This window comes from Oncorhynchus tshawytscha, linkage group LG22, assembly GCF_018296145.1.
Source record: "Oncorhynchus tshawytscha isolate Ot180627B linkage group LG22, Otsh_v2.0, whole genome shotgun sequence".
In the NCBI taxonomy this organism is placed as follows: domain Eukaryota; kingdom Metazoa; phylum Chordata; class Actinopteri; order Salmoniformes; family Salmonidae; genus Oncorhynchus; species Oncorhynchus tshawytscha.
Window position 1 is genome coordinate 34353348 of NC_056450.1, and position 17446 is coordinate 34370793.

Consider the following 17446-nt stretch of genomic DNA (forward strand, 5'->3'; position numbering starts at 1 on the left):
AACGTACAGGTGACTGGAGAACAGGTGAACCTACAGGTGACTGGGGAACAGGTGAACGTACAGGTGACTGGGGAACAGGTGAACGTACAGGTGACTGGGGAACAGGTGAACGTACAAGTGACTGGGGAACAGGTGAACCTACAAGTGACTGGGGAACAGGTGAACCTACAAGTGACTGGGGAACAGGTGAACCTACAAGTGACTGGGGAACAGGTGAACCTACAAGTGACTGGGGAACAGGTGAACGTACAGGTGACTGGAGAACAGGCGAACCTACAAGTGACTGGGGAACAGGTGACTGGGGAACAGGTGAACGTACAAGTGACTGGGGAACAGGTGAACCTACAAGTGACTAGGGAACAGGTGAACGTACAAGTGACTGGAGAACAGGCGAACCTACAAGTGACTGGGGAACAGGTGAACGTACAAGTGACTGGGGAACAGGTGAACCTACAAGTGACTAGGGAACAGGTGAATGTACAAGTGACTGGGGAACAGGTGAACCTACAAGTGACTGGGGAACAGGTGAAACGACAAGTGACTCGGGAACAGGTGAACGTACAAGTGACTGGGGAACAGGTGAATGTAGAGGTGACTGGAGAACAGGGGAACGTACAGGTGACTGGGGAACAGGTGAACCTACAGGTGACTGGGGAACAGGTGAACCTACAAGTGACTGGGGAACAGGTGAACGTACAGGTGACTGGGGAACAGGTGAACCTACAAGTGACTGGGGAACAGGTGAACCTACAAGTGACTGGGGAACAGGTGAACGTACAGGTGACTCGGGAACAGGTGAACCTACAAGTGACTGGGGAACAGGTGAACGTACAAGTGACTGGGGAACAGGTGAACGTACAGGTGACTGGAGAACAGACGAACCTACAAGTGACTGGAGAACAGGTGAACGTACAAGTGACTGGGGAACAGGTGAACGTACAGGTGACTGGAGAACAGACGAACCTACAAGTGACTGGAGAACAGGCGAACCTACAAGTGACTGGGGAACAGGTGAACGTACAAGTGACTGGGGAACAGGTGAACCTACAAGTGACTGGGGAACAGGTGAACCTACAAGTGACTGGGGAACAGGTGAACCTACAAGTGACTGGGGAACAGGTGAACGTACAGGTGACTGGAGAACAGGTGAACCTACAAGTGACTGGGGAACAGGTGAACGTACAGGTGACTGGGGAACAGGTGAACGTACAGGTGACTGGGGAACAGGTGAACGTACAGGTGACTGGGGAACAGGTGAACGTACAAGTGACTGGGGAACATGTGAACCTACAAGTGACTAGGGAACAGGTGAACGTACAAGTGACTGGAGAACAGGCGAACCTACAAGTGACTGGGGAACAGGTGAACGTAGAAGTGACTGGGGAACAGGTGAACCTACAAGTGACTAGGGAACAGGTGAACGTACAAGTGACTGGGGAACAGGTGAACCTACAAGTGACTGGAGAACAGGCGAACCTACAAGTGACTGGGAACAGGTGAACGTACAAGTGACTGGGGAACAGGTGAACGTACAAGTGACTGGGGAACAGGTGAACCTACAAGTGACTGGGGAACAGGTGAACGTACAGGTGACTGGAGAACAGGCGAACCTACAAGTGACTGGGGAACAGGTGAACGTACAGGTGACTGGGGAACAGGTGAACGTACAGGTGTCTGGGGAACAGGTGAACGTACAGGTGACTGGGGAACAGGTGAACGTACAAGTGACTGGGGAACAGGTGAACCTACAAGTGACTAGGGAACAGGTGAACGTACAAGTGACTGGGGAACAGGTGAACCTACAAGTGACTGGGGAACAGGTGAACCTACAAGTGACTTGGTAACAGGTGAACCTACAAGTGACTGGGGAACAGGTGAACGTACAGGTGACTGGGGAACAGGTGGATGTACAGGTGACTGGGGAACAGAACAGATTCAACTCAAGCAGCTAGTCTTACAGGTAGAAAACATTTACTACAGTCCAGCAGTATTACTGTTAGAATTACACTACAGATTAAATCATTACATAACAAATTCCAAAACCCCGTACAGCATAAACAGAGGAAGTGACAGTCTCAGGCATTCTATTGCAAAGCATAATATACAGGAGGGGTTGGTGGACATGGTATGTGAGTTTTATAAGAGGGTTATATGAGGGATACTATCTTACATCAGTAAAAGCATTAGATAATTCATGGTCATATATTATATATTGGTTGTACATTGTGTTGCAGCAATCTCTTGCAGGTAAGTTAGTTAGTGATCTGTGGTTGTTCAATACCTGAACAGAAATTATTTTACAAAACAAATGAAGGCACACATGGTTACTAGAATTGTCCATATTGTATTCACTTTATACTCATTGCATGACCCTTGGGATGAGTCATCTTAATTTCAAGGGATTCCTGCAAATATGATACAAAAAGCCTACACACGTCAATATTTTAGTAATATAGCTAGTTGGGTAGTTTCTTCACTATAAAAACAATCAATTGTACTAATTCCAGAGGATAAGCCTGGAATATCAACGAGTCTAAGATGATCCCTTCCAATAGGAAGGTTGCCTTGTCCTTTAGACAATTTACTCATTGCCATGCCAACCATTTTTGACTGAAGCAGAAACCGACTTGGCTAGACTAACAGGGTAGTGTCCTGTATACCTGTGCATCTCCTCTCAATCCTGGCTGTGGGCCACAACACGGGGGACCAGCTTCAGCTTGATGGGCTTCGTTGGGGCGATGAAGCCGTTGTCAAACAGCTCCAGAGGAACCTGAGGACACATCCAGGAAGTCTATATAAAAACCGATATGAATACAGCACCACCCAGTCTCTCAATGTAATCAGTTACGGTTTAATTCTGTTTTGAGAACCTAAGCTCACCCAAACAGCTACTACAGTCAACAACACAAAGATAAGCCATCACAAGCCAACATTCAACACCAACATATTCAAAAACTTGCACGCATATACACAAAGACTCAAGCACACCAATAATCCCATTGAGACGATCAGTAATCTCACTTCTGTCTCCTTGCAGGTGACAAAACTGAAGCTCTGGAGGATCTCCACTATCACCAGCTTAATGGTCTGGAGGGCGAATCTCATGCCGATACAGTTCCTGGGCCCCATCCCAAACGGAAGGAAGGTGTAGGGATCAATGTTCTCTCTGTTCTCCTTACTGAACCTGAGGACAGAGGAGTGTTCAGATCAAAGTAGCATTCAGCTCTGTGTCCAATACTAGAGTAGTGTTCAGCAATGCTACAGAATATTTAACTAGAGTAGTGTTCAGCAATGCTACAGAATATTTAACTAGAGTAGTGGTCAGTAACTCTACAGACTCTATAACTAGTAGTGGTCAGTAACTCTACAGACTCTATAACTAGTAGTGGTCGGTAACTCTACAGACTCTATAACTAGAGTAGTGTTCAGCAATGCTACAGAATATTTAACTAGAGTAGTGGTCAGTAACTCTACAGACTCTATAACTAGTAGTGGTCAGTAACTCTACAGACTCTATAACTAGTAGTGGTCGGTAACTCTACAGGCTCTATAACTAGAGTAGTGTTCAGCAATGCTACAGAATATTTAACTAGAGTAGTGGTCAGTAACTCTACAGACTCTATAACTAGTAGTGGTCAGTAACTCTACAGACTCTATAACTAGTAGTGGTCGGTAACTCTACAGGCTCTATAACTAGAGTAGTGTTCAGCAATGCTACAGAATATTTAACTAGAGTAGTGGTCAGTAACTCTACAGACTCTATAACTAGTAGATGTGTCACATCTGCTCCTGCAACACCCTCTGGTGTTCATCCGGTGTCTTCTTGACTTGCAGTTACTCCCCCTGTACACTCTCTCTCTCCCTCTCTGTGTGATTGTGTGTTTGGAGACAGGTGTGTTGGAGTCAGAGCAGATCCCTACCAGCTGCAACTCGTTCCATAATCAAGACCTCTACAAATACTCAGTCCTGCCACTTCCACTCTGCCAGATTGTAATCTCTGCTCATTTACCACTCTGTCTCTGTCTCCTGTCTCCCATTCTACATCTCACCACCCAACTACCTTGCTCTGGATTTTACTCACCACCACTACCTTAGAATCCCATCAGGATCTGTTTACCCTGTTCTACTCAGCTAACTCCAAACTCAGTCTCCACATCTATTTTTACTGCAACTCATCCGAGCTTGCCCGGATTTTCACTCCATATCTCCCTGTGTAAAAAAAATATATTTTGGATCATTCATCCCTGTTTCCTCATCTGAGTCTGCTCTTGGGTTCCCCTGTGTCGCTATGCTTAACAAGTGGTCAGTAACTCTACAGTCTCTATAATTAGGGTAGTGGACAGTAACTATACAGACTCTATAACTAGAGCAGTGGACAGTAACTATACAGACTCTATAACTAGTAGTGGTCAGTAACTCCACAGACTCTACAATTAGTAGTGGTCAGTAACTCTACAGAGAGTAACAAGAAGTGGTCAGTAACTCTAGACACTATAACGAGAGTAGTGGTCAGTGGTCAGTAACTCCACAGACTCTATAACTAGAGTAGTGGTCAGTAACTCTACAGACTCTATAACTAGTAGTGGTCAGTAACTCTACAGACTCTATAACTAGTAGTGGTCAGTAACTCTACAGACTCTATAACTAGAGGAGTGGTCAGTAACTCTACAGACTCTATAACTAGTAGTGGTCAGTAACTCTATAGACTATAACTAGTAGTGGTCAGTGACTGTACAGACTCTATATCTAGTAGTGGTCAGTAACTCTACAGACTCTATAACTAGAGTGGTGGTCAGTAACTCCACAGTCTCTATAATTGGTAGTGTTCAGTAACTGTGTAGTAGGACTCAGTAGAGGAGACTATTTGTTCTTTACTATGGTAGAGTACAGTAGGATAGAGTAGAGCCAAGAGTTTGGGTCATTCCACATTAAACAGGAACAACAGACCATGACTTTTTGGTTCTTTATGAAATTGAATACATTACTTTTTCAAAATATAATACACAAAAAAGTCATTTGGAGGAAGGATGTTTGGTACATGGTTTATTTATTTTTTTACCCCTTTTTTCTCCCCAATTTCATTGTAATTCAATTGGTAGTTACAGTCTTGTCTCATCGCTGCAACTCCCCTACGGACTCAGGAGAGACGAAGGTCGAGAGCCACGCATCCTCCAAAACACAACCCAACCAAGCCACACTGCTTCCTGACACAATGCACATTCAACCCGGAAGCCAGCCGCACCAATGTGTCGGAGGAAACACCGTACACCTGGCGACCTGGTCAGCTTGCACTGTGCACAGCCTGCCACAGGAGTCGCTAGTGCGTAATGAGACAAGGATATCTTTGCCGGCCAAACCCTCCCTAACCCGGACGACGCTGGGCCAATTGTACGCCGCCCCATGGGCCTCCCGGGCGCAGCCGGCTGCGACAGAGATTCTGGGCTTAAACCCAGAATCTCTAGCACTGTGATGCAGTGCCTTAGACCACTGCGCCATCATGGTCTGTTTTTTGTTCCAGTTTTGTGAGAAACGACCAAGTCGTAAAGCAGAGACGAGTGTTACTGTATGTACCGTACCTCTCTGGTCGGAAGACTTCAGGTTTGGGCCAGTGTGTTGGGTGGTGGTGAAGGACCATGATTGGGATCATGACAACAGTTCCCTTGGGGATGGTCACACCATTCACCTCCACGGTCACCTTGGCAACCCTCTCTAGCCGGCTGATGATGGGATACACCCGCAAGGTCTCGTTGATGACCATGTCCAGATACTCCATCTGCATCAGCCCTTCATAGGTGGGCGGAGCCTGCAGGGAGACAGGCACAACTTCACTACCCTTCATGGGAAACACTTGAGTGACCTTTGGCCATCGAGATCCTATTTAATTACTAGAGGGGCTATGTCATAAATCCTCAAAGTTCCAGAATGGGGTGAAAATAGCAGCTTGAGGTCACCTTGTCGGGGAAGATCTGGTCGATCTCATCCTGCAAGGCAGCCTGGACGTCAGGGTTTGTTGCCAGGTTATAGGATAGGAAACCCAGTGTGCTGCTGCTGGTCTCATAGCCCCCAAAGATGTATGTCAACGCCTGGGACAGGATCTCATGGTCTGTCAGCCCTGGAACACAACCACAACACAATCGCTCAGCCCTGCTGAAAACCAAACATCTAGACCAGCATACATTTCAAGCTGGTCTATGCTGTTCCATGCTGGGTTCTGCTTGTCTATGCTGGTCAAACAGGTCTGACCAGCATGGTCTAATGGGTTCTGCTGGCTGACAAACATTGTCTAGCTGGTTATGCTGGCAGACCAGCATGATCTAGCTGGTCAAACTGGTCTGACCAGCATGGTCTAGTTGGTTATGCTGGCATCCCATCCTTCATTGTGTTTTCGCTGGGGACCAGCCTTTGCTGTGGTTTTGCTGGTGCTCAGCATTTGCTGTGTTTTTTGCTGGTGTCCAGTATTCGCTGTGTGTTGGACACTAGTGACCAGCATCAAGTCACATTATGCTGGCTTGCAAAGTGATGTTTAAATCCTATTGGAATTTCATCCGAAGTGGATTCCCACAATCTCTATTCAGATTCCATCTAAACTGGAACTACCATTTCAGTAATGGGTGCAATAAATCCAACTAACAGATTGGATTAGTTTAGAAAAATGTATGTTATTTATCTTTGTATAGCATAAGATTAATTCATTCATTCATTCATTAATCAATCAACACTGGCATACCACACACCCCAGCAGACCCTGCAAGGCGGGGGGCTTACAGGGTCTTTTATCTCAGCTGCGTGTTTAATAGCAGGAAATTAGCTATAGCAATGCTAAATTCTATAAACTTCATTGCAAAATGTGTAGAACAGCATGGGATTGGCTATACAACGGCACATTTTACTTGTGCTCCAGATACTCAACAAGTCTAGAGAAGGACAGTTTTATTGCTTCTTTTATTGCTTCTTTAATCAGGACAACTGAGCTGTTGCAAAAGGGTTTTCTAATGATAAATTAGCCCTTGAAAGTTATAAACTTGGATTAGCTAACACAACGTGCCTTTGGAACACAGGAGTGATGGTTGCTGATAATGGGCCTCTGTACGCCTACGTAGATATTCCATTAAAAATCCAGCTACAATAGTCATTTACAACATTAACTATGTCTACACTGTATTTCTGATCAATTTGAGGTTATTTTAATGGACAAAAACAAGGACATTTCTATGTGACCCCAAACTTTTGAATGGTAGAATAATATGAAACACTCTGAGATTAGGTTGTACAGAGAGAACCACAACACAATAGCGCAGAACGAACCACAAAATGACCGTTGTCACCCCTGTCCATGATTTTGAGTTACTTACCTTTGTGTGCAGCCTCCTTGGACCTGTGGTCCTGTGGGATCTGAGAGTCCACCATCAGCTGCATTAAGTCCACTCTGGTCTGCAGGGCCAAACCAAACACCACACCTATCAGTAATCATGATGCCACTTCAGTGGGGTTGAGGATAAGGTTTGGGGTTTATGCCTAGTACTGACTGGGGTATGGTTGGGGTGGAAATGAAATGAAATGAAATTGTATTTGTCACATAGACTTTGCCATGAAATTGTTGCTTATGAGCCCGTCCCAATGATAGAGTTAAATATAATGAAGTTAGTTAGTTAGTTAGTTTATTTATAGTTAAATAAATATAAAAATAGCAACATGAGTAATAAAATACACAAGAATGAAGCTATATACAGGGAGAACCCATACCATATCAAGTGCAGGGGTACGAGATAGTAAGGTAGGTACTGTATGTATATAGAGGCAGGCAGGGCTCGAAGCTGACCTTTTTTACAGGGAGCTTGCGTGCACCTAAATTGAAAATCTAGGCGTACACAAGGAAATGTAGGAACACAAATGAAAAATATTTCTGATATTAAAGCTAGAATCCTTAATTTTTGCCATGGGTGCTGGTGCTCCTAAATACAAAATTCCAGGTGGCACAGCTAAATATTTAGGAGCATATGTGAGTAAAATGGTTGCACTGTAGAGCCCATGCAGTTTGAAGTGACTAGGCATCAGGATAGGTTAGGTTTAGGGTAGGTGGTTAGGTTTAGGGTAGGTGGTTAGGTTTAGGGTAAGGTAGGTGGTTAGGTTTAGGGTAGGTGGTTAGGTTTAGGGTAGGTGGTTAGATTTAGGGCAGGTGTTTATGGTTAAGGGTAGGTGGTTAGGTTTAGGGTAGGTGGTTAGGTTTAGGGTATGTGGTTAGGTTTAGGGTAGGTGGTTAGGTTTAGGGTAAGGTAGGTGGTTAGGTTTAGGGTAGGTGGTTAGGTTTAGGGTAGGTGGTTAGGTTTAGGTAGGTGGTTATGGTTAAGGGTAGGTGGTTAGGTTAAGGGTAGGTGGTTAGGTTAAGGGTAGGTGGTTATGGTTTAGGGTAGGTGGTTAGGTTTAGGGTAGGTGGTTAGGTTTAGGGTAGGTAGGTGGTTAGGTTTAGGGTAGGTGGTTAGGTTTAGGGTAGGTGGTTAGATTTAGGGCAGGTGTTTATGGTTAAGGGTAGGTGGTTAGGTTTAGGGTAGGTGGTTAGGTTTAGGGTATGTGGTTAGGTTTAGGGTAGGTGGTTAGGTTTAGGGTAAGGTAGGTGGTTAGGTTTAGGGTAGGTGGTTAGGTTTAGGGTAGGTGGTTAGGTTTAGGGTAGGTGGTTATGGTTAAGGGTAGGTGGTTAGGTTAAGGGTAGGTGGTTATGGTTAAGGGTAGGTGGTTAGGTTTAGGGTAGGTGGTTAGGTTTAGGGTATGTGGTGGTTAGGTTTAGGGTAGGTGGTTAGGTTTAGGGTAGGTCGTTAGGTTTAGGGTAGGTGGTTATGGTTATGGTTAAGGGTAGGTGGTTAGGTTTAGGGTAGGTGGTTATGGTTAAGGGTAGGTGGTTAGGTTTAGGGTAGGTGGTTAGGTTTAGGGTAGGTGGTTATGGTTAAGGGTAGGTGGTTATGGTTAAGGGTAGGTGGTTAGGTTTAGGTAGGTGGTTATGGTTAAGGGTAGGTGGTTAGTTTAAGGGTAGGTGGTTATGGTTAAGGGTAGGTGGTTAGGTTAAGGGTAGGTGGTTATGGTTAAGGGTAGGTGGTTAGGTTTAGGGCAGGTGTTTATGGTTAAGGGTAGGTGGTTAGGTTTAGGGTAGGTGGTTAGGTTTAGGTAGGTGGTTAGGTTAAGGGTAGGTGGTTAGGTTTAGGGTAGGTGGTTAGGTTAAGGGTAGGTGGTTATGGTTAAGGGTAGGTGGTTAGGTTTAGGGTAGGTGGTTATGGTTAAGGGTAGGTGGTTAGGTTTAGGGTAGGTGGTTAGGTTTAGGGTAGGTGGTTAGGTTAAGGGTAGGTGGTTAGGTTAAGGGTATGTGGTTAGGTTAAAGGTAGGTGGTTAGGTTAAGGGTAGGTGGTTAGGTTTAGGGTAGGTGGTTAGGTTAAGGGTAGGTGGTTAGGTTTAGGGCAGGTGGTTAGGTTTAGGGTAGGTGGTTAGGTTTAGGGTAGGTGGTTAGGTTAAGGGTAGGTGGTTAGGTTAAGGGTATGTGGTTAGGTTAAAGGTAGGTGGTTAGGTTAAGGGTAGGTGGTTAGGTTTAGGGTAAGTGGGTTAGGTTTAGGCAGGTAGGTGGTTATGGTTAAGGGTAGGTGGTTAGGTTTAGGGTAGGTAGTTAGGTTTAGGGTAGGTGGTTAGGTTTAGGGTAGGTGGTTAGGTTTAGGGTAGGTGGTTAGGTTTAGGGTAGGTGGTTAGGTTAAGGGTAGGTGGTTAGGTTTAGGGTAGGTGGTTAGGTTAGGGTAGGTGGTTAGGTTAAGGGTAGGTGGTTAGGTTTAGGGTAGGTGGTTAGGTTTAGGTAGGTGGTTAGGTTTAGGGTAGGTGGTTAGGTTTAGGGTAGGTGGTTAGGTTAAGGGTAGGTGGTTAGGTTTAGGGTAGGTGGTTAGGTTTAGGGTAGGTGGTTAGGTTAAGGGTAGGTGGTTAGGTTTAGGGTAGGTGGTTAGGTTTAGGGTAGGTGGTTAGGTTTAGGTAGGTGGTTAGGTTTAGGGTAGGTGGTTTGGTTAAGGGTAGGTGGGTTAGGTGGTTAGGTTTAGGGTGGTTAGGTTAAGGGTAGGTGGTTAGGTTAAGGGTAGGTGGTTAGGTTAAGGGTAGGTGGTTAGGTTTAGGGTAGGTGGTTAGGTTTAGGGTAGGTGGTTAGGTTTAGGGTAGGTGGTTAGGTTTAGGGTAGGTGGTTAGGTTTAGGGTAGGTGGTTAGGTTAAGGGTAGGTGGTTAGGTTAAGGGTAGGTGGTTAGGTTAAGGGTAGGTGGTTAGGTTAAGGGTAGGTGGTTAGGTTTAGGGTAGGTGGTTAGGTTTAGGGTAGGTGGTTAGGTTAAGGGTAGGTGGTTAGGTTAAGGGTTGTAGCTCACATTGTGTACATTCTTGCTCCTCTCTGCTTTGATCTTCCTCAGGAAGGAATAGAAGAATTTCATAGCACCAGCAGGTAGGAAAGAGACATTACACTTTTCCAGGAGCGGACGCATAAACGGGAACAACACTGGAGTGAGAGAAGGAGAGAAGTAACAGAAGAGGAGGAGACAGGAGAGAAGATCATTGAAATGAAGAAACAAGAAGAGGTGAGGAATTAATAAAAGAAAAGAGTGGCAATTTACACTGTACATGGAAATGAAAAATACATTGCTTAATTAACAAGGCTACATCAGAGAGATACAGGGACTACAAAGGCACGTCATTCCTCATTGACTACATCAGAGAGATACAGGGACTACAAAGGCACGTCATTCCTCATTGACTACATCAGAGAGATACAGGGACTACAAAGGCATGTAATTCCTCTTTGACTACATCAGAGAGATACAGGGACTACAAAGGCACGTCATTCCTCATTGACTACATCAGAGAGATACAAGGACTACAAAGGCATGTAATTCCTCTTTGACTACATCAGAGAGATACAGGGACTTCAAAGGCACGTCATTCCTCTTTGACTACATCAGAGAGATACAGGGACTACAAAGGCACATCATTCCTCTTTGACTACATCAGAGAGATACAGGGACTACAAAGGCACGTCATTCCTCATTGACTACATCAGAGAGATACAGGGACTACAAAGGCACATCATTCCTCTTTGACTACATCAGAGAGATACAGGGACTACAAAGGCACGTCATTCCTCTTTGACTACATCAGAGAGATACAGGGACTACAAAGGCATGTAATTCCTCTTTGACTACATCAGAGAGACACAGGGACTACAAAGGCATGTAATTCCTCTTTGACTACATCAGAGAGACACAGGGACTACATTATGTTCACACACACGCACACAGCTTACCTACTAAGATTAGGAGAGGATTTAACAGGTTGAATTTGAGTAGTTTCTTTACGTTGACGACTAAGGGATCGTTGGGTTGGTTGATAGAATCAATGTCAACACTGAACGCGCTACTTGCCACCACGTCCATACTGTAGGCCCCAAAGATTCTGGGAAACACACACACACAATAAAATGCATGAGAAAGATGTAATGTTACTGCCTCATTCGTGCATTTAACAAATTGCATTACCCATACTCACTCTTTAACTTCCAGGACCTCGTCAGTGTCCACCTTCTTCTGCAGAAACTTTACTAAGTTTCTGGAGTGTTGAGTCATTATCATGAACATCTGTCAAAAAATAAGATACATATAGTCTTGCTACACTAGACATATTCTCACATTTGTTCTGCATCCTGGATTCTGAAGCTCATCTTTTCTCAGGGCTGGATATAGGGAGCCCAGGTCAACAGCTTTCTCAATGATGCTGGATGTATACTCCACTAGACGTACTCTATAGAGGCTGGATGTAAACTCCACTAGACGTACTCTGTAGAGGCTGGATGTATACTCCACTAGACGTACTCTATAGAGGCTGGATGTATACTCCACTAGACGTACTCTATAGAGGCTGGATGTATACTCCACTAGACTTACTCTATAGAGGCTGGATGTATACTCTATAGAGGCCACTAGACGTACTCTATAGAGGCTGGATGTATACTCCACTAGACTTACTCTGTAGAGGCTGGATGTATACTCCACTAGACGTACTCTATAGAGGCTGGATGTATACTCCACTAGACGTACTCTGTAGAGGCTGGATGTATACTCCACTAGAGATGTACTCCACTGTAGAGGCTGGATGTATACTCCACTAGACGTACTCTGTAGAGGCTGGATGTATACTCCACTAGACGTACTCTATAGAGGCTGGATGTATACTCCACTAGACGTACTCTATAGAGGCTGGATGTATACTCCACTAGACGTACTCTATAGAGGCTGGATGTATACTCCACTAGACGTACTCTATAGAGGCTGGATGTAAACTCCAGTAGACGTACTCTGTAGAGGCTGGATGTATACTCCACTAGACGTACTCTATAGAGGCTGGATGTATACTCCACTAGACGTACTCTATAGAGGCTGGATGTATACTCCACTAGACTTACTCTGTAGAGGCTGGATGTATACTCCACTAGACGTACTCTATAGAGCCTGGATGTATACTCAACTAGACGTACTCTGTAGAGGCTGGATGTATACTCCACTAGATGTACTCTGTAGAGGCTGGATGTATACTCCACTAGACGTACTCTATAGAGGCTGGATGTATACTCAACTAGACGTACTCTGTAGAGGCTGGATGTATACTCCACTAGACGTACTCTGTAGAGGCTGGATGTATACTCAACTAGACGTACTCTGTAGAGGCTGGATGTATACTCCACTAGACGTACTCTATAGAGGCTGGATGTATACTCCACTAGACGTACTCTATAGAGGCTGGATGTATACTCCACTAGACGTACTCTATAGAGGCTGGATGTATACTCCACTAGACGTACTCTATAGAGGCTGGATGTATACTCCACTAGACGTACTCTATAGAGGCTGGATGTATACTCCACTAGACTTACTCTATAGAGGCTGGATGTATACTCCACTAGACGTACTCTAGAGAGGCTCCACAACCCCTGAGTGCTGTGTGTGTACATTCATGTACGTGTGTCTTTACATCTTTGAGTCGTCCACTGGTGAAGGAGGGAGACAGAGTGCTGCGGATTCTCTTCCACTCATCGTCTTCTACGGTTGTTACAGCGTCGTGGAGCTCCCCGTTCAACCCAAAGTCCTGACCACACACACGTTTGAGAGGTTAGGATCAGGACTGAAGGTTAGAGAGGTTAGGGTTGTTTGGGTATTTCTACTTACCCGTCTGTTGGTAAACACAGAGTAACATTCCTTCACCAGGATGGTTTTGATCATGGCTGTGTCCATCACACCCATTATGGGCAGTCTGCCATCAAATAACCTAAGAGAATGACAAAATACTAAAATAACTACTAAATACTAAGAATGATTAAAAGAGCCAGAATTACAAATAATTCACCAGAGCATTGAAAACATAGTTCCCCTATACTTGTACAAACGCACCCCCCCCACACACACACCTATCCCCCACACACCCCCCCCCGCACACACCTATCCCCCCACACACACCTACCCCCACACACACAACTACACCCCCACACACTCTACCCCCCCACACACACCTACCTCCCCCACACACACCTACCCCCCACACACCTACCCCCGCACACACACAAATACCCACCTGCACACACCTACCCCCACACACACAACTACCCACCCCCACACACCTACCCCCACACACACACCTACCCCCCCCCACACACACCTACCCCCCCACACACCTACCCCCGCGCACACACAAATACCCACCTGCACACACCTACCCCCACACACACACCTACCCACCCCCACACACCTACCCCCACACACACACCTACCCACCCCCACACACCTACCCCCACACACACACCTCTACCCCCACCCAAACACCTACCCCCACACACACACCAACACCCCCGCACACACCAGCCCCCACACAAACACCTACCCCACACACAAACACCTACCCCCACACACACACACCTACCCCCACACACACACCTACCCCCCCACACACACCTACCCCCCACACACACAACTACCCCCCACACACTCTGCCCCCCACACACACCTACCTCCCCCCCCACACACACCTACCCCCCACACACCTACCCCCCACACACCTAACCCCCGCACACACCTACCTCCCCCACACAAACCTACCCCCCCACACACCTGCACACACACAAATACCCACCTGCACACACCTACCCCCACACACACACCTACCCACCCCCACACACCTACCCCCCCACACACACACCTACCCACCCCCCACACCTACCCCCACACACGCACCTCTACCCCCACCCAAACACCTACCCCCACACACACACCAACCCCCCGCACACACCAGCCCCCACACAAACACCTACCCCACACACAAACACCTACCCCCCACACACACAACTACACACCTACCCCCCCCCCTACCCCCCACACACACACTACCCCCCACACCCCCCACACACCTACCTCCCCCCACACACACCTACCCCCCCACACACCTACCCCCACGCACACACCTACCCCCTGCACACACACAACTACCCACCTGCACACACACACCTACCCCCCACACACACACCTACCCCCACACACACACCTCTACTCCCACTCAACCACCTACCCCCACACACACACCAACCCCCCGCACACACCAGCCCCCACACAAACACCTACCCCACACACAAACACCTACCCCACACACAAACACCTACCCCACACACAAACACCTACCCCACACACAAACACCTACCCCACACACACACACACCTACCCCCCACACACACCTACCCCCACACACACCTACCCCCCCACACACACCTACCCCCCCCACACACACCTACCCCCCCACACACCTACCCCCCCCACACACACACCTACCCCCACACATCGCCGTACTTCTGGTAACAGGCATTGTCAAATATGAAGAGACCCTGTGAAAGAAGGGAGGAGATCAGCTTGAGTCCTCATGGTCCTCATGTCACACTATATGGACACCCAGTGAGTTCGAGCAACACACTACACAAAAGCAGAAGTAGTAGTATTAATGTAATAGTAACCTCACCCTTTTGTACTCTAAAAACGTCCCTATGAAGGGGAGAGGTTTAGGTCCCTGGATGCCGAGTTTCTTGAAGAATCCATAAGGTGCATACCCATACCTTATTATAGGGTTAGAGAGAAATATTCAGTGAGGGGAATGACCCAATTGTTTTCAACGTGAAGTCTCAGTCGCCCTTTTGAAGACCAGGAACCGTTTTTTTAGTGTGTCGCCACCCTGCTTCATGGAGGAGTTTTTGGAAAAATCGTATGCAGTTTGAGCCACTCAAGGGAAGTGAAGTTGCAGGCTAGCTCAGTGCTGCCCCTTCATTGAGTATCTCAAGTTGATGGCCGACAGGGGTACTGCAGGCTGCCAGCAGCCACTAAATTATCCTTACGTATGTGATTTCAGCAAAAAGGCCCCGGGGGGTGTTGTATATGGATAATATACCACAGCTAAGGGCTGTTCTTATGCACGACGCAACGCAGAGTGCTAGGACACGGCCCTTAGGCATGGTATATTGGCCATACATCCCAAACCCCAGAGTTGCCTTTATTGCTATTATAAAGTGGTTACCAACGTAATTAGAGCAGTAAAAAAAAATGCTTTGTCATACCCATGGTATGCGGTCTGATATACCATGGCTTTCAGCCAATCAGCATTCAGGGCTCGAACCACACAATTTATAATAAAAAATAATTGGTTAAAGGACATCTGAATCTGAAATAGATCAAGTATTCGTACCATGATTGTGTTCGGAATTGTTTTTACATCCATGAATATTGACCATTAAGATTGACTACAATTGGAGATGCTACTTTCTGAAAACATTGCCTGCAGTACCCCGGTCGGCCTCAATGAGAGAGAGCAGTCGTTCTTATTTAGTTAATGTGATAATAGATTATACAGTAATATTTCAAATCACAGTAGTTAAAGTATAGATAATACACTCAAGATACAATATAAAACACAACATACATTACTTGAGATACTTGTTGGCTATGTAATGTTTACATATAATGTATTTAGCTGTATAGTTTACTGCCGATAGGCTTACGCTGTAACAGAACATGTTACTACTGTGTGATGTTCTCAACTTAAAAGGTACTACGTGTAACAATTCAACAAAAAACTGTATCTTGTTGTCAAAACAAGAGATTTGTTGGCCCCAGTCAATTTGTAAACAAGAGATTTGCTGGCCCCAGTCAATTTGATAACAAGAGATTTGCTGGCCCCAGTCAATTTGTAAACAAGAGATTTGCTGGCCCCAGTCAATTTGACAACAAGAGATTTGCTGGCCCCAGTCAATTTGATAACAAGAGATTTGCTGGCCCCAGTCAATTTGTAAACAAGAGATTTGCTGGCCCCAGTCAATTTGACAACAAGAGATTTGCTGGCCCCAGTCAATTTGACAACAAGAGATTTGCTGGCCCCAGTCAATTTAACAACAAGAGATTTGCTGGCCCCAGTCAATTTGACCACAAGAGATTTGCTGGCCCCAGTCAATTTGACAACAAGAGATTTGCTGGCCCCAGTCAATTTGACAACAAGAGATTTGCTGGCCCCAACCAAGTCTGTCTTTCTTTGAACAATAAGAAGGCTTCACCATTAGAATAAAATTGTGTGTGGGCCAAATAATATTTTTGGGAAAAAATAATGTGAAACACTATCATTCCATTATTACTGTAGATATATTAAGGACATTTTGTCCTTTTCTCAACAGCAGGTTAGTACAGAAAGCATGATTGTTAACCTTTTCTAATAAAAGGTACTTACCACATGAAGAGAGCAAATAGTGTCGCTACCAGAGTCCATGTCTCTGTGGAGAACGAAGGAAAGTACCACATCGTGTCTCCGCTCTGTTGCGCTTTTGACTCTGACCGTAGGCTCTGACCGACCTGTAATTCTCTCTTCTTCTTCTGTAATATTATGGCGGTCCACAAAGGAATGGTGTAATTATTTTACTTCCACCTTTTTAAAGGGCTATTCGGTAGTTTGAGGGTTAACGGGCGACTCTTTGCAGAGAGAGAGAGAGAGAGAGAGAATAGAGATAGATAGAGGACTCATATTTATATATGTGCCATTATAGCTTCTATGACACTGTGGGCAGCACCATTGAGGCTACAACATGTAGAAATCCCCACCAGATGAGTACTTTGACTACATTAAAATGGCAAAGGCATGGTGGAAGCACTCAACGGTGCTACCCATGCTAAAACGCCTTTTGGTCATTATAGGCCTCTATCATTCTCTATTGGGGAGGGCGAGGGGCGGGCAGAAGTAAAACAAATGACACAGGAATGTAAATGATTGACACAGGAATGTAAATGATTGACACAGGAATGTAAATTAAGTCATAGATAGTTCTCTCTGCTACTGCACAGCAAGTTGAACCGGAGCACCAAGTCTAGGTCCAAAAGGCTC

The 17446-nt window shown here is 45.8% G+C and overlaps 1 protein-coding gene across 2 annotated transcripts in view; it reads right to left on the reverse strand.

Moving 5' to 3' along the window:
• The window catches only part of LOC112221342 (cytochrome P450 3A27-like), a 32929-nt gene extending 15758 nt beyond the window's left edge, over positions 1-17171 (reverse strand). Inside the window, exons 1-13 of one of the 2 annotated variants that reach the window (XM_042304116.1) lie at positions 16799-17171; positions 15050-15143; positions 14866-14918; positions 13219-13318; positions 13025-13138; positions 11546-11634; positions 11304-11452; positions 10375-10502; positions 7353-7431; positions 5952-6112; positions 5577-5803; positions 3022-3184; positions 2661-2770 (exon numbers count right to left, since the gene is read on the reverse strand). In XM_042304116.1, coding sequence (XP_042160050.1) covers positions 2675-2770; positions 3022-3184; positions 5577-5803; positions 5952-6112; positions 7353-7431; positions 10375-10502; positions 11304-11452; positions 11546-11634; positions 13025-13138; positions 13219-13318; positions 14866-14918; positions 15050-15143; positions 16799-16869 — 1524 coding nt within the window. In that variant the 5' untranslated portion in view covers positions 16870-17171 and the 3' untranslated portion in view covers positions 2661-2674. Of the gene's footprint in view, positions 1-1954; positions 2771-3021; positions 3185-5576; positions 5804-5951; positions 6113-7352; positions 7432-10374; positions 10503-11303; positions 11453-11545; positions 11635-13024; positions 13139-13218; positions 13319-14865; positions 14919-15049; positions 15144-16798 lie in introns of those variants that run through there. The other variant, XM_042304115.1, reaches the window with a different exon arrangement.
• Between the last annotated feature and the right edge of the window lie 275 nt (positions 17172-17446).